Genomic DNA, 26,827 nt, shown 5'->3' with positions numbered 1-26,827 from the left:
TGAGAACATGTGTAATGATCTCTTGTCCATGTGTGCATTATAATAAACAGATACATTGTCGATAACATAAATTTCATTATGTTACATAAGTGGAATTTATTCGTACATTTAGGGAGCATTCGTTTTTTACGGGGAGGGGGGGGTCGGTGGAATTTGAGGTATGAATTAAATGTAAAAAGCAACCCCCCACCCTAAAAATTACTTTTCTAAAATTTGACCCCCCCTAAATCCATCAATTGTAAAATGTGACCCCCCCCCTATAAAAAATTTTCACTTGATTTATACTAGATTTATGAAACACTTGACTTATATGAGTGTTTGTTCGACATATCACATAATGGACCATGAAACCTAGTCCATGTAGTTCCGTGACTTCCAAGTAGTACACTGTCTGCCTGGTCTCGTTGTGTGAAAGAGTTCATTTTCAATGTCACTGCTATCACTTTCAGAGTCACTTTCCGAGTCACTTTCCTCTGATTCACCCAATTCATGTATCACTACATGTCCATCTTCTGATTCACTGTCTTCGTCCATCTCATCCTCTTCATCGCTCTCCTCCTCCTCTTTATCCCTCTCATGGTTCACTCTCAGACTCCAAAATTAATTTGAATGAGTTCTGTTGTTTTTAAAGAGTTTTAAAAGTGAGGTATGTCATTATATTGCCACAGCCTGAAAGTTTTATTTTTGTGATTCTGTGTTTTCTTTTTTTTACTTGTTATCACCTGATCAGACAGAATAAAGACATGTTTGTATTCTGTTTTGTACATTTTTTTGTCAATTCTGTTGTTTTTTGCTATGATTCCATACAAATCTGTTGTAAAAATTGACCCCCCCCCCAAACCATTGGATATAAAATTTGACCCCCCCTAAAAACTGCTTTGTAAAAGTCAACCCCCCCCCCCCGAATTCCACCGCCCCCCCCCCCTCCCTGTAAAAAACGCGAATGCTCCCTTAACAACACAACTGTAACTCGGAGAAGCTCATCCATATCACGATCGTGTGCACGAATCGTGCATGACGCAGGCACAAGTAGGGAGCCCTCATAAGACATTGTTGGGAGAGGGATAAAGGTTTTACTGTTTCCGGCGGTTTACAATAGTGCGCCAACACAAAATTAGCAATAAAAAATAAATGTGCCCGAAAATCAAAAGACGCAGAGACCTGTTTGTAACTGCAAATATAATGTTGCCTCTGCGCCCCAAAAAGTATTCAAACAAGGACTCGAATGCCATGCGCTATGTTGTTTTTGTTCGGAAACGGAAGGATATATGGTCTTAGTCTGTCGTGATGAGTATACCAAAGAATCTACGTATTCTGGGATAATTTTAGCATACAAGTAATGGTAATGCCCCTGTTATAATTTACTCGAATGAGCTGTGCAAAGCGTTGATAGTTATCTGTGTCTAGTTATAGGTTGAATAGTGTTTAACTGATATTTTTTTTATATTGACAAGATATTAGACTTTGTAGTTATAATACCGACAAAATGAGTTTCTTGTTTGGCAAGTCAAAAAAAGAAGGCAAGGCACCGTCAACCCAGGAAGCGATACAAAAACTTCGAGAGACGGAGGAACTGCTCGAAAAGAAGCAAGAATATCTTGAAAAGAAGATACAAACAGAGTTGAGCACAGCTAAAAAACACGGAACGAAAAACAAAAGAGGTAATGTATTGAATACAAGTTTAATTTGCTGTCCAAACCTATGCACACATAAATGTATGTCAGCTGACAACAAACGTAAACATGGCATCACCATCATCATGGCTGTTCTGGGTGGCCCCCATGAGTCACGCCAACACATATCGTCATCATCGCGTGCTCCTTACTCGACAAAGCTGGATAGCTGAGATTAATAGAATACCTCACCCTGAGTGAAAGCCATGGGGGGGGGGGGGGGGTATGTGCGTACAACAATGGTCATTAGATGTCAACAGTAGGCTGAGTGTACGAATCAGTTTGATATGTGAGTGGTCTAACAGTGTGTAACACTATCCACTCCATACGTAGCAAACCTACAGTCCCTCCAGAAAGAGGAACTGTGTCCTAACCATGGAGGTATACCTCCAATGGTTCTCATGTATAACCACTTAGTTCACTGTTCTACATAGGCCTGCTTGCAGACGGAGTAAGTTGGGACTCGATTCTGACAATGTCCCTTTCCTTCTTGCAAGGGATAATGCCAGTGTCCCATACTCCATCTGCCAGCAGGTCTAGCCCATAATGATCCCCTTGTGCAAATACAAGTACACTGTATAACCATTCAGTTCACTGTTCTACATTCCTTGCACTATTTGTCTTCAAATGCCGTAATTATGCAGTTTAAACACACACACCTGTGTCATCTGCTTTGCATATGTGTAACCTTGGACTCCTGCAAATAATATGCAAATCAATATCCTCTCCTATTTAATCTTCAGAATTCATTGTCATATCATATAATTCATAGTCATTTGATCTCGAATCTATCTAAGTCAATCTCGCAAACCAGCAAATGACATCTGGCTCACATACACACTTGCTCTAAAATACTAAATAAAAAGAACAGTAACTGCCATAAATAGTAGACTGAGTGACAGGTTTGTTGAAAAAAGAAAATTTCATCGTCACACCATTTTAGACAAACTGTCCTAACCAGAAACAATTCTTTCTTTTTTTTTGGGGGGGGGGGGGGGCGCTTTTGTGAGATTTTTTTCCATAGGAATGAACAACAATGTAACTGTGGAGTGTTATTTCTGAAAAGCATGTAATTCACTGCACTGATGAACCAATTTTATGAAAACTTGATGAACTGTACAGTTACTGGGGGTACATAATAACGATGGGCGTTTTATTTTGTTTACAGTTGCAATTCAGGCTCTAAAGAGGAAGAAGAAGTTTGAGAAACAATTACAGCAAATTGATGGTACACTGTCAACAATAGAATTCCAAAGAGAAGCTTTGGAAAGTGCAAGTACGAATACTGAGGTGCTAAAAACTATGGGTTATGCAGCCAAAGCATTGAAAAGTGCACATCAACATATGTAAGTATATTCAAAGCCAGTTACAATCATGTGATGTAGGATTTGAAATGAAGTTTTATTTTTTGACCAACCTAAAGGGGAACACCCCGAGGTAGAGACATTTTCTTAAACTGTGGATTCTGATGAGTCATTTCATGATTTTATATCACCTACAATTACTTGTGATTTCAGAGTTATGTAAGATATACATCAGCAACATATTTACAAATATCAGACATATGTTGGCAACACCTAATGCGTAATAATTTTGCTTTGATTTCCACCATACTATCCAACAGTGTGCCTATAGTCATACAGGGATTGATGATAAGGACCATTCCCTTTACAGGGAGGGATGTCATGATAAAGACACACCCAGCAATGCATTATACAGTCTAGTATTACAGTACCATCTGTGAAAATTATGTGTATTAAGATGAGAAGGCATACAAACAGACCGAACTTAAAATAGATGGAGAATAGTCACAAGACTTGAAATAACTTAGTCTTTTCTATCTTAAAAAGACATCAAATATTGTGAAATAGTTATGTCATGATTTGTAACCAAATTCCACTGTTTATTCACCATGTGATTGTATGAAATGATTTGTCGACAGGGATGTGGATGACGTTCATGACATGATGGATGATATTCAAGAACAACAAGAGTTAGCAGATGAAGTATCAAATGCCATCTCACAACCACTCGGCTTCCAAGATGTCGATGATGTATGTATATATTCTCCTTGTCCTAATACTCAGTCAGTATCAGTTTCTGGTGTTCTCAAAGAGCGTCATTCTGTTAGAAGTTGTCACTTGGGTTTCTATGTCATGTGATAACTGTGAATGAATGAGATGTCTGCATTATTTAGCCCAGAGATTTGGCTATCTGACACATCATAATAGCTAGACAGTCCCATAAATGACATAGTCAGGCCAGATAGCCAAGTTTGTGGGCTAGTGTTGTTACACAATTGCAGTGCTCTGAGAGAGTAAAATAATATGGAACTATAGCAATTAACAACGGAATACTTTTCCTTTGAAGTGATTGGATACTGGTACTGACTGAGTACTGGGTTATGGAATGTATAGATTTCTAAAAGCCATTACTGTTGACCGCATTTTTTAAAAGAATTTCATTTTCATTGTAACTGGAATTTTAGCTCATATTGATAGTCGTTAAGGTATGATGATGTAATATTGTGTTTTCTTCTGACTTTTTAGTGTACATACAAGTATACTTCAAAACAGTATGTTACTATATTTTTAGTTGTACATGTAGACAATTGTATGAAAACCATGCCATTGCTATTGATTTCAAAATACTAGGTTTACTTCTGGCATCCTGTAATAAAAAAACCCCATAATTATTTTGATTGTATTGACTGTTTCAGTGTCCTGTGATAATTTTGCTCTCAAGCCACTCATAATTACAAATATGAAATATGATGTTTTGTTAATTATATTGATAGGATGATCTCATGGCTGAATTAGAGGAGTTAGAGCAAGAAGAGTTGGATGATAAATTACTGGAGATAGGACCTACACCTGTAGATAATCTTCCTAGTGTACCATCAGATGTACCCAAAGCAAAAGGTAAATATCAAATCTTAACCTTGACTCTGGTGTCCCGAATAATAGAAGTCAACTGTATGATTCAAGTTGTTTCAGACCATGTTGTGGTTAAAGACAGAACTGTCCTATATAAAGAGGATTATGGCTAATCTATGCAAATGCCGGAAATTCAAACTGCTGTACAGAGCACTAGCTTCTGGGTCTTGTTTTCAGCATTTTTTCTGTGCTCCGAGAAACACACAGGTCATGTATCATGTACAAATTGTTTGTGAATATCGTAGGATGGTAACTTGATACACAAATTAGTTGAAAATCAGTCTGTTTGTTTCATAGAATGAAAAAACCTTTCCAAATGAGACAAATTCCCCTGCAAACAGTACTGTACTGCTTAGATTGTGTGTCATGTAGGATTATTCAAATATGCGGCATTTGCATGTGAAAAACCCAGATATAGGGAATATTTATATTTTGGTGATTACTTGCCAGTGAGTCATCACAAGTTCTCCACCTCCAAACATACAGTCAGTCATATGCAAAATAGGGTCCCAGGCACCGACAGTTGCATGTTGAAATACCCAATGTTCGAATCCCGTGGTCTTGATTAATACTAACTAGTGGGGTCCTGATGAAAAATATGATCATTCTTTCTACAGGATCAGCTTTTTCTATAGTTTTCACAGTCACATTTTACTCCTAATCTGACATTGGGCAAAGTTATAGACAAGTAATATCACTGTAATTGTGGTCTGGTGTCTGTTATAGTTTGCAATGTGGGGTGTACTTTCCATTCACTTACACACCAAAGGATGTGGAAAGGACAGGCTTTGGCTCACCTTTGGCTTCCTTCAGGTTTGAGCTTCTTCGATTTTCAAATGTCCCTGACCCGCGGCACATTCTTCTTTCCTACATGTATAACACACGATGATTAAAACCAACACTATTTTGATTTTTGATGTAACACAATGTATCTGACATTTGCTTTCAGAAAAAGTCAAAGAAGAGGATGATGACATGAGTGAGTTGGCAGCGTGGGCGTCATAAGATTTACTGGAGACAAGACAATTACGTAACATTTTAGTCATGTCGTCAAATCATGCTGACTTGTATATATGTGAAGAAAAAAATCAGCACATCATTTCTGTTCAAGTTTTTTGGTTCTTAATTGAATTTAACCGCTAATTCTATTTTATCTGAATGAGTTCAATGTGGGTATTATAATTTTTGACAACTGTTAATTTACATATATAAAGAAAGTAATAATAGTTGAGTTACACTTTCATCAGTTCAATGGATAGTCTAGCTAGACCCTCGGGCAGGTCTTTTAACTTTAAAAGCAACCACAGGTCACTTAGCACCAAAGTAAGGGCAGTGTTGGGGCTTGCCTGAAAGCTGCACACTAGAGGTCTTCTTCATCCTTGGCTTTTGTTCAGCAACATCCCAATCTGAGGTCTTACTACAAGATTCAATGGAGTGATTGAAGATATGGTTTTTGTAGCTGTAAATAGTTACTGTAGACTAGATAGACGTGTGTCAGTGAAAACAGGTGATTTGTACTGAAGGTATTTAGGTAGGAACTCAATTACCTATAGCATGGGTATGTTGTCGCTAAATAAGATCAAGTTTTTGAGACTACTATCAACCACCCTAACTTCAATTTATTAAAAAGTTGTCTCTTTCTGTAATATAGTAGAGGATTCATATATGTAGATGTATTGGACACATGTTTAATTTAGTTGTGAGTAGGAATGATCATGGTGTACTAGTATCATGCATTATGTAGTCCAGTCCAGAATGACTTACGTATGACCACATTCATGGACTTTATTTGTGATTTACACACAAGTACGCTAAGTTTAAAATGTCTAAGATATAGAAAATTTCACCACTGGTATGAATTTAGGCAGAGAGATTCATTGTTGTGGATGCTCCACATTTCTGTCATTTTCTACATTTATGACACGATGTGAAGTGTCTATAATGGTGAATCTTTGTCTTCTATGAATTTCACTTTTTTTTCATACAAGGCTTTCAGAGTATAAGTATGTATAGAACGCTTTGAAATATCACAGCATTTATATGAACCATGTAACTACGTACACAATATTAAAAGAATTCAAATTTCTCTCTTGAGATATTGGTATTTGCAATAATTATTTGTTTATCCGCAGAACTCAAATCTCTTAAGTATGCAAGAATGGTCTTGTGTTTGTACATGTCATCCCTTACACTGAAAGCAGACAATTAAATACCGTAAAGCTAACTGTTCTCATTGAATAATTTCCACATGTGTGTTTATAAACCATACTGAATTCCCATACATGAAAGGTCAGGCAGGTGTATTTTCGAGTGTGCACACTAGTGGTGTTATGACATACGTACTGGTGATTACCCGCACTGGCGATCTGATGGGCTTTTTATTGTCATGATAACTCATGTCCTGTTGGACCAGTCATAACAAACTTGTAAGCAGTGTAACTTATACACCATATTTGTTGCAGTAAGACCATGCATTAGCTTCTTAGGCCAAATGAAAAAAGTTGTTTGGTTCCGGTTACCCGACCCCACCTAGTTTTTTACGCTGACCCTAAACTTTTGTTTACGCATTCAAGAAAAACAGTAAAATTGCGAAAATCATGGTCTCGCAAGAAATAGTGGGTGCGGAAACTGACCTCATATCTACTTAAAAAGACAATATAAAACTATTCTTCCAATCTGTAATGGCTGTACATCTCGTAGGAAGAAATAAACAACACAGAGACTATTTGGAAAACAATGGAAAACCTGACCTAGACACTCACACATGAAAAAAAAATATAATAAAATAAAATAAAAAATCTACCTACCCCACCTATTTTAAAATTGAATGTAATCGGAACCACAAAATTTTTTTTACACCTTATTTCCCCAGGCCTGTGGGTCACCCCAGCAGTCTAGTTAGTTTCCATTGGCTCTTCCCACTGGAAGCAAAATGTGTTGGGATGACTCACAGTTTCTCAAGGAAACAGACATATGATATTGTCTCATGACTAAATATACTATGTATTCTAATACCTGCAAACAGTGTGTGTAATCAAGTTAAGCATTGTGAATAATTATATGACAGTATGCTGAAGAGATAACTCCCCATCCCCCCCCCCCTCCCCAGGCAGTTGCACTGTCATGTCTACACACCACAACCCAGTTTGTTGAGTTTGATTCCTACTTATTGTTGTCACAACACACGATGGAAAAAATTAAAAATCAGAATGAAGATTACTTATACATGGTGCGGACTCGTTCAGACACAGACACAGACAGACACACAATCACACATAGACAGGCAGACACACACACACGCACACACACACACACACAGAGTAAGAGTAGCCTCAGCTGTTTGCATATAAGGGTGAACATGATATGTTACAGCTTCGATAACAGTACAAATGATATGCTTGTATACTATGACCATATTGTGTACAACCAGTACAACATGAGAAAAGATTGAAGAGTCATGTACTTGACACACTACTTACAGATACCACATACCTGTGTGTACATGTATTGTATGAAGGAGTTTTGCAGTAGATAGGACACGTAAGTAACATGTCATGTTATTAAGAAATTCTATACACATTATATTAAACCTGCACTAGCTGTAACTAAAGTATTATGTTTTCAATCAGACAACCAACAATATATTCACTGAATATTGTTAAAATACCAATAATTAGACATTGTACATGTTGATTTGTGGTCGATAGTATCCGTAAGTAGTACAGCAACAGGTTGAAATCATGATTATATTGAGGATGTCAACTCTTGGGTTCAGACCCAAAATAAATTTGATTGGGTTTATTGCACAATCCTATGCATACAGTTACACATGAATGTTTATACACAGGTGATTCAATATGGTGCAGTGTGGACAATATTATTATATCTATACAACAACCCATCAAACTTATTTACCATGTTATTCACTTAATTAATGCCATAAATATTTGATAAGGCAAAGTTTCTACGAGATTGGAGAAGTTTTATTTGAGACAGTCACCCAAAAGTGTTTCCTCACTGCGTCAATGCACCATATAAGCTTGTTATGGAAAAGACGAAATATTCCATAGTTTGGCCACTAGGGGTGATATTCAGACACAAATTGTCAACTGGAAGAAGACCTTACCATGGACCATATTCCCTATACTAAGTCAGTTACTAGTTACTGGTAATATACCTTACAGTAACACTGTGTGCTACACTTGTTTATAGCATTCATATTATGAGTAACACTGAAGTAAAGCACTGTTTCTCTGTACTACATTCATTTATAGCATTCATATCAAGTGTAAAAGTATACTGATTCAATTGGTCTATTTACAAGTCTAGCATGTGGCCTTTCTAGTGTGGTCAATTAGCAAATGAAACAGCATACTTTTATGCTTGATATGGATACTTTAAACGACTGTGGTACATACTTTGGTGTTATGGGTTGTATATACATGCATTTGGAGAAAACAACACAGCACAGCACTTTATTCAGATTTTGGGTTCTTTATTTAGCAGCTAATTTCATTTTATCTGAGTGAGTTTAATATAGGTATTATAATTTTTGAAGATAAAAAAAGAAATTCTGAAAGTAATATGTTATGTTCAAATAAGTTACATACACAATGCTGGTAGAATGTGGTAGAAATCATAGCAAAGTGAGATGTAAATAAACAGATAAATAAAATTCCAAAGTTTCCATTCATTGTTTTTCAAACATTTATTGAACCATATAATTTCATATCCATAAAAGAATTCCACCTCAGAATAAGAGACCAAATTAGACTTATCAATACTTCCTTCTCTTGCCTCGGTGCTTTTTACCCTATAGAAATAAAAACAAAATGTAAAAAGTTACTTAATAACCACAAGTATTTTGACATAAAATTTGCATGTTGTTAGATCTGTCTTGCATCACTTGGTAAAATATTTGAGTACCAGTAAATATTATTAATATATCCATGGCTAGTTTATGTGGTAATCATAAATGAGTTTTTGAAACTTACAATAAATCCATCTACAATAATAATCTTTATTTATACTGGATAGTTCTTGAGTATATAAACTATATAGGCCACCCCTCATGGATTCAGCGTTAATGCAGGAGGAAACTGGAGTACCCGGGGAAAACCTGTGTTGTTTCGGTACAGTCAAACTGAACGACACTCTTCTTACTTACAGTGTGGTAAATTTAAATCAAACCCTGAATGGGTTTGAACCCCGACCACAGAGGTAAGAGGCAAAATCTATCTAAATATTCACATACACTTAGGGTTGTCAGTGGCCAAGCATTATCTCATACAACTCTTACAACTGCAATCAAGTTAAAACCCACTCAGCCCCAGCTGGGTTTGATTAAAACTCAACTAGATCCTTCTGTGAGAAGACTGATGTTTAGTTTGATCCTACTGAATACCATACAGTACAGGTTTTCTTACTCAGGCTGCATTTATTGTCAATATATCATATGGCACTGCAGTTTTTGGAAAGACAAAACGATTGCACAGTCTAGTGCGCCCTCTTGAGACACTTCCTTCAAATATGGTTTCAAGGTGAATAATTGGAATACGTAATATTGCATTTGCTAAATTTCATGTCTAGTCTATCATCATATGAAATCAATCTAGATATTCTGTTGAAATTGTCTTACCTTTACTGCTTTTCTTTTCCTATAAAAAAATTAGAAATAAAGAAAAAAACATCAGAGTCAAAAGTGAGGAAAATAGTATGTTGTACACATAACAATGTATACGTAACTCAGCTGAGCATACTTCTGATCTTACTTTCTACATCACAAGTTACAAATTAAACTTGCTGCATTTTTATTTCCAATTTTCTAAGAAAGCTGTGTGGATGTGAATGCGTCTGACTCAGTGACCAGTACTTACTTTTTCCTGGGTTCATCTTCTTCACCCCTTGTCAATGCACTGATTTCACCAAAATCTGTCAACCTATCCAGACTGGTCACTTTGTTCTATAACCAAGGAAATGACAACAGTGTGTGTTATTTTAATTTAGCAAGATGAAAGCCACAGAATATTGACTGGTGATATCTCGTTTTTATTCTTCCTGTGTGTGTGTGTGTGTGTGTGTGTGTGTGTGTGTGTGTGTGTGTGTGTGTGTGTGTGTGTGTGTGTGTGTGTGTATGTGTGCAGACACTTTTGCCTGCATATACAAGAAGGTACTGTGTGTGTGTGTGTGTGTGTCTGTGTGTACATGTGCAATGTGTATGCATGCATGTGCATATACATGATCGCATGTACAGTTCCAGCATATATTTATGTAAAAGATTTGCAAAGAAATAAAAAGTGTTTCTGTACACATCTGTGTCTGTATTAAATATGATGGAATGTATAATCTGATAAACTTTATTTTTACCTTTTGTTTTCTGTCTTTTTTACTGACTTGTAAACGTACAAAGTGATCTTCTTCATATCTGGGTAGTAATTGAGATAATTGTACATAATGTTATGAAATAATACAACGGTAAATTACAACAAAGCTTTCATTTTCTTATTTTTATGTCAGATTATAAAGATCCATTGGTGATACAATACCATGGTATTAGGGAAGCTCCCAATCCATGACAGGGAATTATGAACTTCTTATTCCTGGTATTACATCTGGCTACGGTGTCTATAGTATTCACAACTCAATGTCACGTGTACATTTGTAGATTACAATGGATTCTCCATTCTTACACAATGCAGTGGATTGTTTTTACAGAATGTAGGCTTTTTGGATGTCTGGTGAGATAACTGAACGTAGAGTATTATAATTATAGCTACATTATACATGGTATTTTAAAGGTTAGGGTTAGATGGTAAAATAGTGGTCAGACTGTACCATACATATACATTTGTATTCAAGCTAGGGAGTTAGGGAATGTAAAACAGTGGACTGACCATACAAAAGACACATTTTCACTCAAGCTAGGGAGTTTGGGGAATGTAGAACAGTGGATCAACTGTACAATAGATATACATTTGTAACCAAACTGGGGAGTTAGGGAAATACAGTGCAGTGGCCAGACTATACATACATATCTTAGGTAGTTAAGGTTAGAGATAGGAATAAACTCAGACTCCCAAGCATAAATCTGGTAGTACAGCCTTCACTGAATACCCTGGTAGGCAATGTTCTACGTAAGTCACATTGTTTACTGTAATGTGAACGTAGCCTTGCACCATTTCTAGTGGAATATATAACACAAAATGACTACAACAAAAACTTACTGTTTTTGATGTTCATAATTAACATCCTTTCTCATTCTGCGTGAACTTCTTTCTTCCTGTAAAAATAGAAATAAGGAAATGTATACTAATGAATTAGGAAAACTTTAGTAACAGTTTGCCTAGGTATAAATTGTAGCAGTCCTAATAACCACTCATACCACATTTCATTTACTCTGATTCATACCACCAAGCACTTTCATTTCCTATACATATCACTAGTATATTAATGACTGGAGTGTCTATTAACAGGAACTGTTGCCTGAATTGATGTTGCTGACATGCCCAGCTTTTAAGGCCTAAATGTTTTGTTTTTGGACATAAAATATGCAGGTTACATTGAAAATGAGTGACCCACAATACTGAATGCATATAACTTGAAGTATGTTGTGCCTTTCGATAATACATACATTTTGCCATTAACTTGAAGACCAGTGGCTGCTACAAACTTAGGTCAAAGGTCATTAACCTGTCATTATCACAGTGCCTGTGACCGACATGAATGCAACACAAGACTCCTCTGACAAACAACTCTACAAGCATTTATTTACTTCTGTTGTCCTTGATAGTGAACTTTATTGATGTAAGGATTTCTGGCACAATGTTCAGATACTGCATATATTGAGTGCCTCATATCCAACCTTTGGTTGTTAATCTTGGCTAAATAATGACAATCCTTTATCTTTGGAGCCCCTAAATACTTGGTAAAAACTACCAAAAGTTGACAGAAACATCATATTCCAACTTCTTTGTCAAAATTACCAAAAGTAGGCAAGAAACTGTAACAGCGCCCTCACTCATGTGCAGTATCATTTAACTGATACTACATAAAAAACAACATAATCGTAACTCTGACACACTAACCTGAATTTCCTCTGGTGCATCTAAATATTCATCTGGAAAAAATCAGAGAAAGAGTATTTGTATGAGAAAGCACCCAATTTATAAAACATGATAAAAGTGTGAATCTTACATTCTAGCCTCATGGTTATAACGGGTTTGAAAGGGTGACACTGAATACACTTCTACAAAACTTAATACACTTGAAATTAGTTAAAATATAAAGTACCAAAAGTTATTGAAAATGGTCATCAAGTCAGTAAAAGATAGTACATAATAGATATTGAGATGATGCAATCAGAATTACATCTAGTGACTGGGTTGTACTTGATTTTAAAAGTAGCCGATCAAAGGTGAAAAGAAGGTGAACAAGATCCATGAATCTAAACATCCATGGAAATATATTGGTTGGAACAAAGAATTTTTAAACAAATTGCTGAAAAAGCAGCCAGCAAAACATTGCAAAGTAGCTGCCCATTTTTGCCGGCTACCGGCCCTTATCTTAATCACTGAGTGAGTAACATTTCATCTGTTATTGTCAAGGTATCAAATAAAGCCTTACCTCTGAGTTCAGAGTAGCAAATAAAGCCTTACCTCTGAGTTCAGAGTATCAAATAAAGCCTTACCTCTGAGTTCAGAGTATCAAATAAAGCCTTACCTCTGAGTTCCCTCATAAAAGTACTGTTTAATGCTCTCTTCCTCATTCTTTCTATTCTCTTCTTCTGTCCTTCACCTGTTGTATCATCTTCATCTACAAGATACAAAGTCTCAAAATTTTACATCTAGCAGACATTAAGTATTCAAGGCTAGAGGTTCTATTTGAATGCTCTCAGTGTAAATGAATGTTGTCATAATTTTAGTTGTGTGAAATTGGGTAACACAATTTTCATACTACCAACAACTATTTTGATTATCAAAGCTAGGCAACCATCACTGTCACTTTATCATTTCTGTGTAGACATCTTATAAACTACATTTTCATCAAGGTAAAATCAACACTCTGTGGCACTTTACTTTGCCTAGGGTGTAATACAGCCATGACATTCCAAAGGTGAAAATGATATGCTATAACAATGTTATTTCATTCACCGAATTTAAAACGATAAAGTTTTGACACATCACATGGGGTGCAAGAGCACATACAAAATTGCAACGTCTATGGTAACACGCATGATATATCAAATCACATGGCTCATAGCATGTACATCATGATTGTTACTATAGCAACACAGGTACAAAGTAAATGATCAGTACATGCCAAATTCCACTCATAGTACACTACACTAAACTGGTTTAGAATAAATTGTAAATTATTACACCATTTCCACCAAGTTAGGGGGTTTAGAGTTTACGAACCATAATGCATTGCCACTAATTTGGGAGGTACATAGTGTTTCCTCTCCCGGGTCTGTTCTTTCTTATCGTCATCATCATCATCATCACCCTCATTCAACTGTAATAGAAAAAATCAGAATAAAATACATTTTTGTGACAATTTTTAAACAAAGAAATTCATTAATAAACTTGTGCTGCTTACAGTATTTCAAAAATCTTATCTGTGTTTGTATAAAAATTGCTGGGTGTAATTCCTAGCACAACAAATTAAACAAAAATATTCTAGATAGAGGATATGTCTTTGAGTGTTTTGTTCGAAAACAAGTCTTTTGCAGATTACTTTATTTCTCTCACAATATGTTATTTCTGTCTGACTTATGGATGAAATGGGTTCATTTTTCTTAAAATTTGACCTAGAAGACAGAGGTCAAGGTCAAGCACAGATACTAGCAGAAAAGTTAAATCTGATATTAATAGGACAGATACATAAATTTAATTGGATGTCAGTCTTTCTTGTTCCTTCTTGTACAGCTTCTGTAAAAAAAATACTATAGAAATGGTGGATTTTACACCAAATACTACATCTATTCTCTAAAGAATGAAATATTACACTAAAAATAGTGACACGTTATTTCCCTTGTTCTGTATTACTTGTACATATGATTTAAAGGACTGACATTGGCCATACTTAAATACCACAACATGTAGACGATCTCCACATTGGCCCGGATGGTAATAAATATTCAGTAAAACATCTGATTTCACTGTTTAGCAAAAAATAAACTATGTGATAAAAAAAAAACCTAGTATACATACCTTGCTAACTAGTTGATCAGGATTTGGTTGGAATCTCAATGGATCACTTTGTTGAAGTTGACCACTGGCTGCAATCTTTACTAACTTATCAATCTGGTATTGTAGTTTGTGATCTATGGGTTTCATCTTTTCCAAGACAGTTCTGATTTCAATAAGTCTATCAACCACTGTCTCATTCATTATGGACTTTCCTTCTACTTTTCTCAACATTACATATGTAAGGTTCATTAAATAACTGTAAAAAAATCAAGAGTTAACACCAAAATTATGCAAATCTTGGAATAATTAACAACTTTTAAATATTCTGATTGGACAATGAAAGACAATTTGTAATCTGAACTGAGCATGCTCAGACACAAAGGACTGTGAGAGTATGACAGTGACACATATGTAAATGATGCTGCAAAGAAGAGCAGCAGTTTCACAATATGCAATATGCAAATTATCAGAAAGATCAAAGTTTGTATACTTTGACCACTAGAAGTGTTGTTTAGAAGCTGCAGATTGATCAGATATGCCAGAATGGTCAAATCCAAGTCTGGAAATGTCATTTTTAGGGATTCACACAGTTCTCCTTCTATATAATACCTACATAATGTATATTCTGAAAGGTACAGTCATTGCCCACTTTATGTAACCACACACTATCCACATATTACATAAACAGAAACAATGCCTGTATCTTTCAGGCTAACTTTGTATACTGCCACATGATTGGCATCGATGACAAAAATTCTAATTGTTATTATTCTTTTGTAGATAACTAAAACTGTATATATGGCATATTATATGCCTGGTTTACATACAGGTTCTCTGTACATTAAGCTCTGCTTGCAGAGATTAGATGCCTTAGATATCCCCTTCATCATTATCACTTACCTCAATAATAAATGATATTTAACCTCTAGAAAACCAAGACCTTTCTTTGTAGAAATGCTTTCTTGTGTTACCTTCTGAAGTAATGTTTGTACGTGATTGGTTACATTTGACACCTGGAAAGGAAAAACAAATACTTTCAGTTTAAAATGCAGCTTTCCAGTCAGAGAATAAACATGGTTCCTTTAAAAGAAGACGTATAAATAAGACTGTGGTTACAACCTTCCAGCTATCCCCAAATAGTCTACTGTCAGGTGACTCCACTGGGAGGTCACCTGACCAAACGGTATAACATCAGTACACTGATGATGTCTGAGTGATTCAGATGAAAGCTACATAGTCCCTTCAAAAACTAGATTCCAACAAGTTAACTTTATCACTGTTAATATAAATAAGTGTGATACCAAGACAAGCACAGAATAATAAACATAGTGAAACGTTTGTGTTGCTTATCATGTTGTTGTTGTTGTTGTTGTTGTTGTTGTTGTTGTTGTTGTTGTTGTTCTTGTAATTGTTAAGGGCCGTGAGTAAATAAAATCTTCCCAAAGCTCCTTCATTATTTTACCTGGGTTCCCAACTAAAATTCTTGTTTTATTCACCAGAGATTTAGAAAGTAAAACCTGAGCAAAAACAATGCAAGTTCGTTATGGTGCTTACCTCATGTTGTAGTTGCCTTAATATAGAAATAGCGCAAGGTATGTCTTCTTCCATCGTCTAATAAAAGATAAATTATATAATTGTTAGTAATTGGCAAACACCCTGTACAGTATTTGAGCACCAAATTTTGTAAATGTATCTTGACTGGCAACATTGTAAATCCATTGATGAAACTAACTCCAAGTGATATCCTGTCACCATAACTGGTTTAGATTTCTTAGCTCCTACATCACTATAGTCTGTAATAATTAATAGAATGTAGTGTTGTAATTCTTGGTATCATATGCAGTAGTGAGAAATATCACGTCATTGTACCGTTTACATTACATATGATTTATGTTCAACGTAAGGAACACAACCAGATATATAGAAAAAGCATGTTTGAGAAGAATGGAATATATTAACATGGACATTTAAGTCTTATTTATTTTAGTTGGTATCCATGTTTTGTTAGTTTGAGTCTTATTTACGCAGTAACTCTTAAAAATACTTGTTAAAAATGACATTGGGATTGGGCAGGAAGGGGGTTTCTATTTTCTTAATATCATGATATGTATTTTTCTATTTCTTAGCATTCCTTTGTCCATGATCACAGGCACTTGAATCAATAATGTACATAAAAATTATCATTTGTTGGTAGCATATGAGCTATTATACAACCACCAACAATAAAAGTTTTTTTTTAAAGATAAAGTGCCTGTGTCAATGGACTTGATTATCCACCTGTCCAGTGCACGTGTATTTGCATGGAAGCGTTCGTCACTTTGCATTTGTAGAACTGATTTTTCAAGTGATCGTCATCTTGTGCTCTCTATAAATTGCGTCATTGCTCTTTAAATTGAATAAACAATCAAGCAAATCTACACTCTTGTTTGGGAAAGTCGCCATAAACACGAAAGTTTAGGTTTGTACACATACTAGGCCTACCTTTTCTATTTCAGTGGAGGCAGCCATCTTGCTCATTCCCAGCATGCAATGAGAAAGTCAGAATATTCTACTTTTTCATTGGTGTAGGAGGATAGAAAGGTACTAAAACTTTCTCTTTTTATAGATAATAAATCATCTGAACTGCCTTATCAATGTTTCAGAACAATCTAAAATAGCTGAAAACTGTAATATTATACTTATAAAGTAAACTTTGCTCAGAAATGGTACTTATGCAAAATATACATTAAGCAACATTCCCTTCACAGAATAGAATAAACCCAACCACCATATCCTGTATATTTATGCAGGAAAATAATTTTTCACTTCATACTGCCATGGCTTTCACTAGTTCTGGCGTTTTACCACGCGGTCGCCGCCACAAATGGAGCATAGACTTCAGCAGGTAATGCTTAGTGTTAATTAATTTCTGATGAAATGATAATTACTTTCGTCATTTTTTATGATGTTCCGTTCTCATTTCTCAGATCAGATTGGTCTAAGTTTCCATATACCTGTGTGTTTATAATATTGGGTGATGAGACTAATAGAGTAACGTACGAATGTATGCGTAGTCTTATCGCCGAATAATTATAATAATAATTATCATAGATATCATGTATGTATGTATGTATGTATGTATGTATGTATGTATGTATGTATGTATGTATGTATGTATGTATGTATGTATGTATGTATGTATGTATGTATGTATGTATGTATGTATGTATGTATGTATGTTTATGTATGTATGTATGTATGTATGTATGTATGTATGTATGTATGTATGTATGTATGTATGTATGTATGTATGTATCATTGTATGTATGTATGTATGTATCATTGTATGTATGTATCATTGTATTATGTGTGTGCAGCAATGAGGTATAAGGGGAGATTATATAATATACTTCCTTGGTGTACAATACATACAGTATATGCATGTATTGTGTTGTATTGTATGGTATCATATCGTACTGTACCAATATGTATTCTGTGGTTTGATGAGTGGATACCAATATCCAAGACACTCATAGTAAATATGCATTTGGAAACCACAGCTGATAGTTCAAAACAACTCAATGAATTGATTTAATCATAGACATCTCTCTCTAACATCTGTGATTTAATAAGCTGTTTCAGTAATTTGTATATTTGTTTATGTTTGAATGCCTAGATCTCGGCAGTCGATGACCTCACAGTCAGACAACTTACCTGTAGGATACATGGATAAACTGTCTCCCAATACAGAGGTTGCCACACAGGACAGTGAAGCAACACTGGTTGTCAAAGTATGTATTTTTTACTTCATACTTCTTTTTCTCAAATCTGTCTGCTAGTAAAGAACTATTCCAGGGTTGTTATATCAGTTATCATTAACCAGAGTATAAGTATAATGGGCAAGAGCTGTTTGTCTTTATTAGAGATGATACATACACAATGAGAAAACAGAACAGAACAGAAAACATCAGATTTTCTGGCAAATTTATGTATATTCACGTGAGATAGGGAACAAAACAGTGCATGCAGTGTGTTGCTTTGTGTGTTTTGCTGGCTGTATATCATCTATAGCTGGCTCTAACACAATATCACATGTTGTGAACCTGTCTGTTACATTGTATGTGTATCCACTCATGTTGCTTGTCACTTTAACTGTGAACTTTCAACTAGTTGCTTCAGCTAAACTCATGTGTAACTTTGAGTACAAACCTGTCTGCCCTCTGGTAAAAAAAAGAAATTGTCTTGCTGTTGTCTAAACTGGTAAAAATTGATTGCTTGTCAGTCATGAGAATGCAGTCACCACATACATGTACTGTATAGGAGTAGAGAAATACCAAATTTTGTTATGCACTTATCCATCAGTAGCGCCATAGATTGTTAATTCACTGTCTATGATGGTAAGTCAAGTTACCATGGAGAACACACTGGTACAAACATGGAAAAATAGTGGTCCCATCATGATCTATGGGTAGTCTGGCTGCGCTTTACCCCTCTGGCTACTCTGCTTACTTTTAAACAACCAAATGTCACCACAGAGGGCACTAGACAGATACTCATAACCTTGCAACCCTCGAAGTGCAGCTCCAATGTCTTACTACAAAACTGGAGTTTTGGAAAGAAAGAAATTCAATCTACACAAGACATAAATGATGCTTATCATCATTTAATTTTATTCACCATGATGTTGATGGCCACTATAAAGTTGCTATGCAGCCACCTACATTTGTATTGCTACAATCCCAACCTTTATGTTTACATCAATATTGACTGAGCACCAAATTATGTCAGCTTTCTTTGTACTATAACTAACAATCAAGAATATCAGGGTTTTGAAATTAAAGTCTAAAGTACATATATTATAGGTTTGTAGTGTTGTGCTAAGGTCATGGAGAGGTCATACATTTTATGTTTGGACACATACATAGCACTGTGAAGTATTTTTCTCATCTGAAAAATGATGCTTCAATATCCCTTGTATCTTAATGTTAGACTTTCAAAGTAGTCAGGTGGTCAATAAAAATAACCCCATCCCTTCCCAAGAATCTTTATTTTGGGTCAATATATTCCAGGCAATCATGCTGTGTTAATTTTTTTTTTTGGAACAGAAAATTTCTCAGCTTAGTAGCCATCTTCAAGTAGTGCTGAAGGCCCACTGAAATTGCTGTCAAATAATATATCTAATATATAGAATTCTTTCACATTATAGAAATCCTGGGATGTTGCCATCGGGCCACTAAAACAGCTGTTAATTAAATATTATATATATACGTAGAATTCTTCTATGTTATAGAAATCATGGGATGTTGCCATAAGGCCACTAAATACCTGTCAATATATAGAATTCTGTGTTACTAATATTGAAATTCAGGGATATTGCCCTAGGGCCACTAAAACAGCTGTTAATTAACATATCTGATATATAGAATTCTTTTACATTATAGAAATCCTGGGATGTTGCCCTAGGGCCACTAAAACAGCTGCCAATGAATTTATTCATAATGTGGATGTCTGGGAATTCTATCTCAATATTTCCTATTATGATGGTTGGTATGATGTTATGGCGACCAGTACAAGCACTTCTTTCTATCGGCAAAAGTAAGTACATTTGTACAAATGGATATAATAAAAATGATAATAAATCTCTGTACTTCCAACATGCTGTGCCAAGTGTTATTTCTAATTCATTGGTTTACTTTCCCTGTTTGTAACAAGTTCTGCTTGTAAATGCTTGCATGTCATTGGTTGTAACAAGTTTTGCTTGTAAATGCTTGCCTGTTACTGGTTGTATGTACTACAGTTTCGAACGTCATGACACACAAGTGCCGGTGTTGGTACAGTGGGTATTTAACACTTGCTTAGTGATGTTTGCTGCAAGAGAGAACACTGCAAGCACTCATGCAAATACCATGAGTACACTACACTACACTACACTACACTGGTACTTGCATGTCATTGCATTGTGTCATAGTTGTGACTTATAGATGGAAGTTTCATCTTAATACATCCATGACAACTTTACCAAAAAAATAAGGTTATGACCTACTTGCATGTCATTGCATTGTGTCATAGTTGTGACTTATAGATGGAAGTTTCATCTTAATACATCCATGACAACTTTACCAAAAAAATAAGGTTATGACCTAATATTTTTTTAAAAAGTAGAACAGTTTCATACTAAGTGCATTTTTTTTCTATTCCAGCATTTAAAGTGTTAGATGAGAGTCCGCAATCATTGGTTCAGAAGTTTGCATATTTTATGGGTAATCTATTGGGTATTGGATTGGCTGCTTATAAATGTTCATCCATGGGGTTATTACCAACACATGCATCTGATTGGATATCGTTTCTACAGCCACAAGAGGTAAGGAGGTACCAACAAACAAGCTTCATCTGTGAAGTGCACTTTGTGTTAACTTATAAAAAATTTTTATAATCATACACCATGTACTTTGAGAGTACCATTAATTTATTCATGAATATTATTAATTATGCAAATTAGCATGAATATTAATTAGCGACTGGGACTACTCTCAAGCTTGGCAGAACCCTGAAAATGTAATGAGTTAACCAAAATGTACATTGGAGTATGCAATGTCTAATTTGTTATATAAATGTACACATAGTAGTGATTTTGCTAAGGTTGGGGAACCCCGGTAACAGAAAATGAGAAAGGGGTAAAAATGGCAGTGTTTCCCCATAGAGTATATAGGAACCCTGGTAGATTTTACCTACTTACTGCCCTTAGCAAAAACACTGCATAGACATCAGACATGTTTGTATATGTTGACCTAAATATTCATTCAAGTGTACAATTTATAGTTTGTGTGATCAAAATGTAATACGTTGACCAAGATGTTCATTGAAGTATGCAGTTTCTAGTTTATGTTACTAAAATTTAGCCTTTGACATAGATGATGACGAAAAGTGGTCATAACCTTGGTAGACCAAATGAATTATACAGGTCATAACACAAACAGTTGAACTTAAAGCTTCTAGCTTTCAATGTGTTTTGGTCGATGATGATCATCAGAATAACGAACTCCATGGTTACAGCTGACCTGTCGTATATAACATTGTATCCAATTTGACAGTTTTTGAAGTGTGTTGTATTCAACCACAACTACAGTTGAGATTAATTTTAGGTGTAGCCATCAGTGGTTTTGCTAAGGTAGGGGAACCCCAGTAACAGAAAGTGGGAAAGGGGTAAAAATGGCAGTGTTTCCCCATAGAGTCTAATATGGTAATTTTGTTTGGGAACCCAGGTAAAATGACTTGGGAATCCAGTAGATTTGTACCTACTTACCGCCATAGAGTCTAATATGGTAATTTTGTTTGGGAACCCAGGTAAAATGACTTGGGAATCCAGTAGATTTTTACCTACTTACCACCCTTATGGGAAAACACTGAGTCATGATAAATTAATTCAAATGTATTTATTTACTTTGCAGAGATTGGAGTACGCAGGTGGTGGTTTAATGTTCTAAGAGAAGTTGAAAACCACAGATGTCGTGTCACACCATTTCCTGATTAAATTGTGTTTTGCAACTTGGAGTATTTTTGTTCACCGTCGTTTACTTCTTGACAGTCAAAACCAACTATTTCATAAGACAGACAAGAAAGAATGAGTACCTTTACGGTACTGGAAATTTCAAATTTGAGATTTACATCAAAAATCAGTATATAAACTAGACAATGACTAAATAGCCCCCTGTCTTCACATTTTTCCAGAGTGCATCATTATAAGATACTAATTGTTTGTGAATGCACTGTGTTCCCAAGAATTAAAGTAATTTTCAGTCTTTCCTTTTAAATTTCAAAAACTTTTCACGAGTATTTATAACAGCGAAATTATATTTCACCAAATAATTATTGAAATTATCCAGACAACTGATCGACTTTTTTTCAGCATATTAATACATTTTGATGTAAAACGAATAGAAATGTATGTCATAGAAGATGTGATACAAATAAAAATAGTAAAAATATCTCACCATTCCCATGTTTTTATTTTTGCATGCATTCCTGTGTTCCCACTGTATGAAACTACTTATTTCTTTTAATCGTTCAAGGTGTAATATTACTCTCTATTATGTCGGTTATATCTAGTCTTGTAGTAGGACCTTGGACCTGTGCTCGGAAAGTTGCCAAAAAAAGGCAAGGATGACAGTTACTCTAGTGTGTAGCTCCAGCAAGCCCTCAACAACAAATTTTGGAGCTATGCAAGCCCTGGTCACTGTTTAAGTTAGAATTGCCCAGGGGTCTAGACTTGGTTAGACTTGGTTGGTCAGTGGACATCACTAGTATATATGTGCATTTCTTTTGGAATTATACATCTTGGTTTGTAACATAGGTGATGTGAGGGCGCCCTTTAAAAAGCCAGTGAGGGCTGAATGACAATGTATTCCTCAATGTCCCGTACTTGTACATCTTTGGTTTGTAAGATGTCATGTGAGGGCGCCCTTTAAAAAGCCAGTGAGAGCCAAACGACATATTCTGCTAGTGCATGTACACCTTTGGTTTGTAAGATGGGTCATGTGAGGGCGTCCTTTTAAAATTTCTGGTAAATGTTCCTTCAAATTGGCTGTCAAGAGTATTCCAAGTTGTGAGCGTAATTCCAAATGAAAATAACACAGAAAAAATCAACTCCGGACTTGTGTATGTAGCTCAATAAATTGCAAAAAACTAGAAAGTGTCTGAAAAGTTTTTTTTTTTATATGTACAATAACAAACATTTTACATATTTTTTTTTAATTTTTTGCAATTAATTATTGAGCTACATACATGGACTTGGTATATACATAGACAGTACTGTCTATGGTATATCTTGTTTCATATTCTTTTGTCAAGTGGGCAAACAAAGTAAAAACATCCATGATAAATACCAATTTGTCATCCATATGACCACTTTAAGAACAAATGATACAGAAACAGTATTTTGTTTGTGAAAAGTCACTTTATTGGGTTCATTGTGTCCCTGAAAAATAACTGTTTACAAATTACAGTCTTAATAAATACAGTATTAGGGGGTACTGTCAATGTGATCACCTAGCTATGAAACAGTGGTCTAGGGAGTTTCATCTAGGATAGAATTACTGAATAAAAAAATTCACACCCATCATAGGCACATTACAAGCTATTTTTTTTTCTCACAAATATCAGTGTTGCATGCTTTTTTTTAATTACATCTAATACACAAAAAAATGGAAACATTTGAATTCTATCCTAAATTTTTACTCGTATATATTTTTTTTCTCTTTTTTTAACTGACACTTGAATTTGGTTGGGGAAAAAAACTCAATTTTTCACTTTCCAAGGATAATGACTGACACATGAATTGCAAAAGAGAAGAAAATACAGGCTGGAAAAATGATAAATATCTTCAATTGAAATCAACTCTTGTTTTTAATGTTGCCTCCATAGGCAAAATGCATGTATTAACAATTATACAAAAAAAAAAATCAAACTTTCAGCTTTTAGATATTTTGTTGTGTCAAACACTGGGAAGGCAGAGAACCTGCACTAGGAAAAAAAGAAAAAAGAAAACGAGGTATGCCAAACAATGCATTTTAGTACACTTTGAGATGTCAACAAAAGACATTTGTTACATACATGGGTAGTTATTTCATCGGGGAACAGATAGACACAGGATATAAAGATATCAGGAAGGTACTTCCACTAAATCATGTTAGTTTTTGTGTTGAAGGTAGTAGGACTATCTAGTGTTATTTTACATACTGTCAACTAAATAGCACCAGACTCAATTTATGTAGAAGTAATCAACAGTCACATACAATGTTTTAAAATACATTTCATACAGTATACAGTGAACTCCTGAAACTAGGGTCATTATACAGTGAACTCCTGAAACCAGGGTCATTATACAGTGAACTCCTGAAACTAGGGTCATTATACAGTGAACTCCTGAAACTAGGGTCATTATACAGTGAACTCCTGAAACCAGGGTCATTATACAGTGAACTCCTGAAACTAGGGTCATTATACAGTGAACCCCTGAAACTAGGGTCATTATACAGTGAACTCCTGAAACTAGGGTCATTATACAGTGAACCCCTGAAACTAGGGTCATTATACAGTGAACCCCTGAAACTAGGGTCATTATACAGTGAACTCCTGAAACTAGGGTCATTATACAGTGAACTCCTGAAACTAGGGTCATTATACAGTGAACCCCTGAAACTAGGGTCATTATACAGTGAACCCCTGAAACTAGGGTCATTATACAGTGAACCCCTGAAACTAGGGTTGATATACAGTGAACTCCTGAAACTAGGGTCATTATACAGTGAACTCCTGAAACTAGGGTCATTATACAGTGAACCCCTGAAACCAGGGTCATTATACAGTGAACTCCTGAAACTAGGGTCATTATACAGTGAACCCCTGAAACTAGGGTCATTATACAGTGAACTCCTGAAACTAGGGTCATTATACAGTGAACCCCTGAAACTAGGGTCATTATACAGTGAACTCCTGAAACCAGGGTCATTATACAGTGAACTCCTGAAACTAGGGTCATTATACAGTGAACTCCAGAAACCAGGGTCATTATACAGTGAACCCCCTGAAACCAGGGTTGATATACAGTGAACTCCTGAAAGAAAGGTCATTATATAATGAACCAGGGTTAATATTAAACATCAAGCAATATAAGTATTTCAGGGTTGAGGTCAAATATGGGAAGCGAGGTGGCACTTTGGTGGACCCACAATACAAAAGATACTAAATGAACCCAAGCTAGGGAGCCATACAAAAGATACTAAATGAACCCACGCTAGGGAGCCATACAAAGATACTAAATGAACCCAAGCTAGGGAGCCACACTCAGCTTAAGATATAGATGTAGATTCCCTAAAATAAACCTGATTTGTATTGCAGACTATAGTGTGCCCACTAAACTACTGGAAACCCTGATACAACATATGCAAAGAAACGGAGAGCACAACTGCGTTCAAATGACATGTCTGTATTTACAGCGTCTATTTGGATTTAAAATAAAGAAAACTGAATAATCAACACTAATTACAATACCATAACTGTCGTATGTTCAATTCAGTCACACTATCATTATCTCAAAACTTAGTAAGTAAATCTGTTACCCCATTCTGCCCATAAGCACTACATTTGTTTGAAAGGTCTTCATATAATTACTCTAATTTCGAATGCGTAAGTTCAGTGATTACTCATATTGGTTTTGAAGTTGTTGTCAACAGTTCTAGAGCATAAAATGTTGTCAATTCAATGGTATATTTTGGTTCAGGAATTTTAGGTGGGACATCTTCTCAAGATGGTTTATGGACAAATGGCCATCTGCCTGGGCCACATTTATACATGGTACTTAACATAATGGCATAAGAACAAGTATTTTTCCTTTGTACATCCTATAGGGGGAATGTTTGATATCTAGAAACTCAAACATTGTATTCTTCAGACATAAAATGAAGTGGTTTGCAATATGACTCTCTTGTTATCAATGGGCATAAGTGACCTTGTTATTCTCTTGGAGGGGGAGGGGGAGGGGGAGGGGGTGTGTGGGAGAAACACTGCGCAGTAAAAGATCCTCAAAATCTTTTTCAGATCTTCCTAAAATTAAGCAACTTCCATCACTACCTGTTGGTATCCTCTCATTCAGAGAGCCTTTGATTGAAGTAAGGGAACATTTTTTCATACTATCTCTTAACAAAAACGCTGCGTATAGTGAAATGTTTCTAAGATCTCAACATAGTTCAGTAATTTCACTCACACATGTTGGCATCAATGAAAATCGATGTAATAATCCCTAAACAACTACAAGAGTTTTTTGAAAGAATAGTCAGGAAATCCTTTTCCATCCTAGTTCTTAACTGAATATTTAACAAAAACACTGTAGTGTATTGATCATTCCTCCAAATGTTTCTCAGACATCCTTATAATTCAGTATTTTCACTCACACATGTTGGCATCCATGAAAACCAATACAGTAATTACTACATACTTGTATATACATTTCTTGAGAAATTAAACAGAATAGTAAAGAAACACTTTACCATCC

At 35.4% G+C, this 26,827-nt stretch overlaps 3 protein-coding genes across 3 annotated transcripts; 2 read left to right on the top strand and 1 right to left on the bottom strand.

Moving 5' to 3' along the window:
* Nucleotides 1-1,291: 1,291 nt before the first annotated feature.
* Nucleotides 1,292-6,703, top strand: LOC144447255 (charged multivesicular body protein 4b-like). The gene is made up of 5 exons (XM_078137167.1): nucleotides 1,292-1,661; nucleotides 2,842-3,019; nucleotides 3,616-3,727; nucleotides 4,471-4,594; nucleotides 5,559-6,703. The coding sequence occupies exons 1-5, from the start codon at nucleotides 1,487-1,489 to the stop codon at nucleotides 5,612-5,614; spliced, it is 645 nt and encodes a 214-aa protein (XP_077993293.1). The 5' UTR covers nucleotides 1,292-1,486; the 3' UTR covers nucleotides 5,615-6,703.
* A 2,555-nt stretch (nucleotides 6,704-9,258) lies between these two features.
* On the bottom strand, nucleotides 9,259-17,323 carry LOC144447619 (neuroguidin-like). Its single transcript, XM_078137695.1, has 12 exons — nucleotides 17,281-17,323; nucleotides 16,354-16,410; nucleotides 15,700-15,812; nucleotides 14,821-15,055; nucleotides 14,026-14,122; nucleotides 13,328-13,420; nucleotides 12,694-12,725; nucleotides 11,833-11,888; nucleotides 10,976-11,033; nucleotides 10,486-10,571; nucleotides 10,248-10,266; nucleotides 9,259-9,422 (listed from the first exon to the last, which is right to left on the bottom strand). Exons 1-12 carry the CDS (start codon nucleotides 17,314-17,316, stop codon nucleotides 9,387-9,389), a joined length of 918 nt encoding a protein of 305 aa, XP_077993821.1. The 5' UTR covers nucleotides 17,317-17,323; the 3' UTR covers nucleotides 9,259-9,386.
* A 248-nt stretch (nucleotides 17,324-17,571) lies between these two features.
* Nucleotides 17,572-22,732, top strand: LOC144447572 (ER membrane protein complex subunit 4-like). Its single transcript, XM_078137642.1, has 5 exons — nucleotides 17,572-17,683; nucleotides 18,455-18,569; nucleotides 20,220-20,373; nucleotides 20,979-21,139; nucleotides 22,227-22,732. The coding sequence occupies exons 1-5, from the start codon at nucleotides 17,583-17,585 to the stop codon at nucleotides 22,260-22,262; spliced, it is 567 nt and encodes a 188-aa protein (XP_077993768.1). The 5' UTR covers nucleotides 17,572-17,582; the 3' UTR covers nucleotides 22,263-22,732.
* Nucleotides 22,733-26,827: the final 4,095 nt, after the last annotated feature.

Source organism: Glandiceps talaboti, chromosome 16 (assembly GCF_964340395.1).
Source record: "Glandiceps talaboti chromosome 16, keGlaTala1.1, whole genome shotgun sequence".
NCBI lineage: Eukaryota > Metazoa > Hemichordata > Enteropneusta > Spengelidae > Glandiceps > Glandiceps talaboti.
Note: the sequence above shows the minus strand (reverse complement) of the source record. Positions and strands in the feature narration are given on the sequence as shown.

Coding starts and splice junctions, on each gene's coding strand:
- LOC144447255 (XM_078137167.1), top strand. CDS start 1,487: ATGAGTTTCTTGTTTGGCAAGTCAAAAAAAGAAGGCAAGGCACCGTCA. Junction 3,020..3,615: donor AAAAGTGCACATCAACATAT/GTAAGTATATTC, acceptor ATTTGTCGACAG/GGATGTGGATGACGTTCATG. Junction 3,728..4,470: donor GCTTCCAAGATGTCGATGAT/GTATGTATATAT, acceptor TTATATTGATAG/GATGATCTCATGGCTGAATT.
- LOC144447619 (XM_078137695.1), bottom strand. CDS start 17,316: ATGAGCAAGATGGCTGCCTCCACTGAAATAGAAAAG. Junction 13,421..14,025: donor ATTAGTGGCAATGCATTATG/GTTCGTAAACTC, acceptor TGTATCTTGTAG/ATGAAGATGATACAACAGGT. Junction 12,726..13,327: donor TTTTATGAGGGAACTCAGAG/GTAAGGCTTTAT, acceptor GATTTTTTCCAG/ATGAATATTTAGATGCACCA.
- LOC144447572 (XM_078137642.1), top strand. CDS start 17,583: ATGCAGGAAAATAATTTTTCACTTCATACTGCCATGGCTTTCACTAGT. Junction 17,684..18,454: donor TGGAGCATAGACTTCAGCAG/GTAATGCTTAGT, acceptor TTGAATGCCTAG/ATCTCGGCAGTCGATGACCT. Junction 21,140..22,226: donor CGTTTCTACAGCCACAAGAG/GTAAGGAGGTAC, acceptor TTTACTTTGCAG/AGATTGGAGTACGCAGGTGG.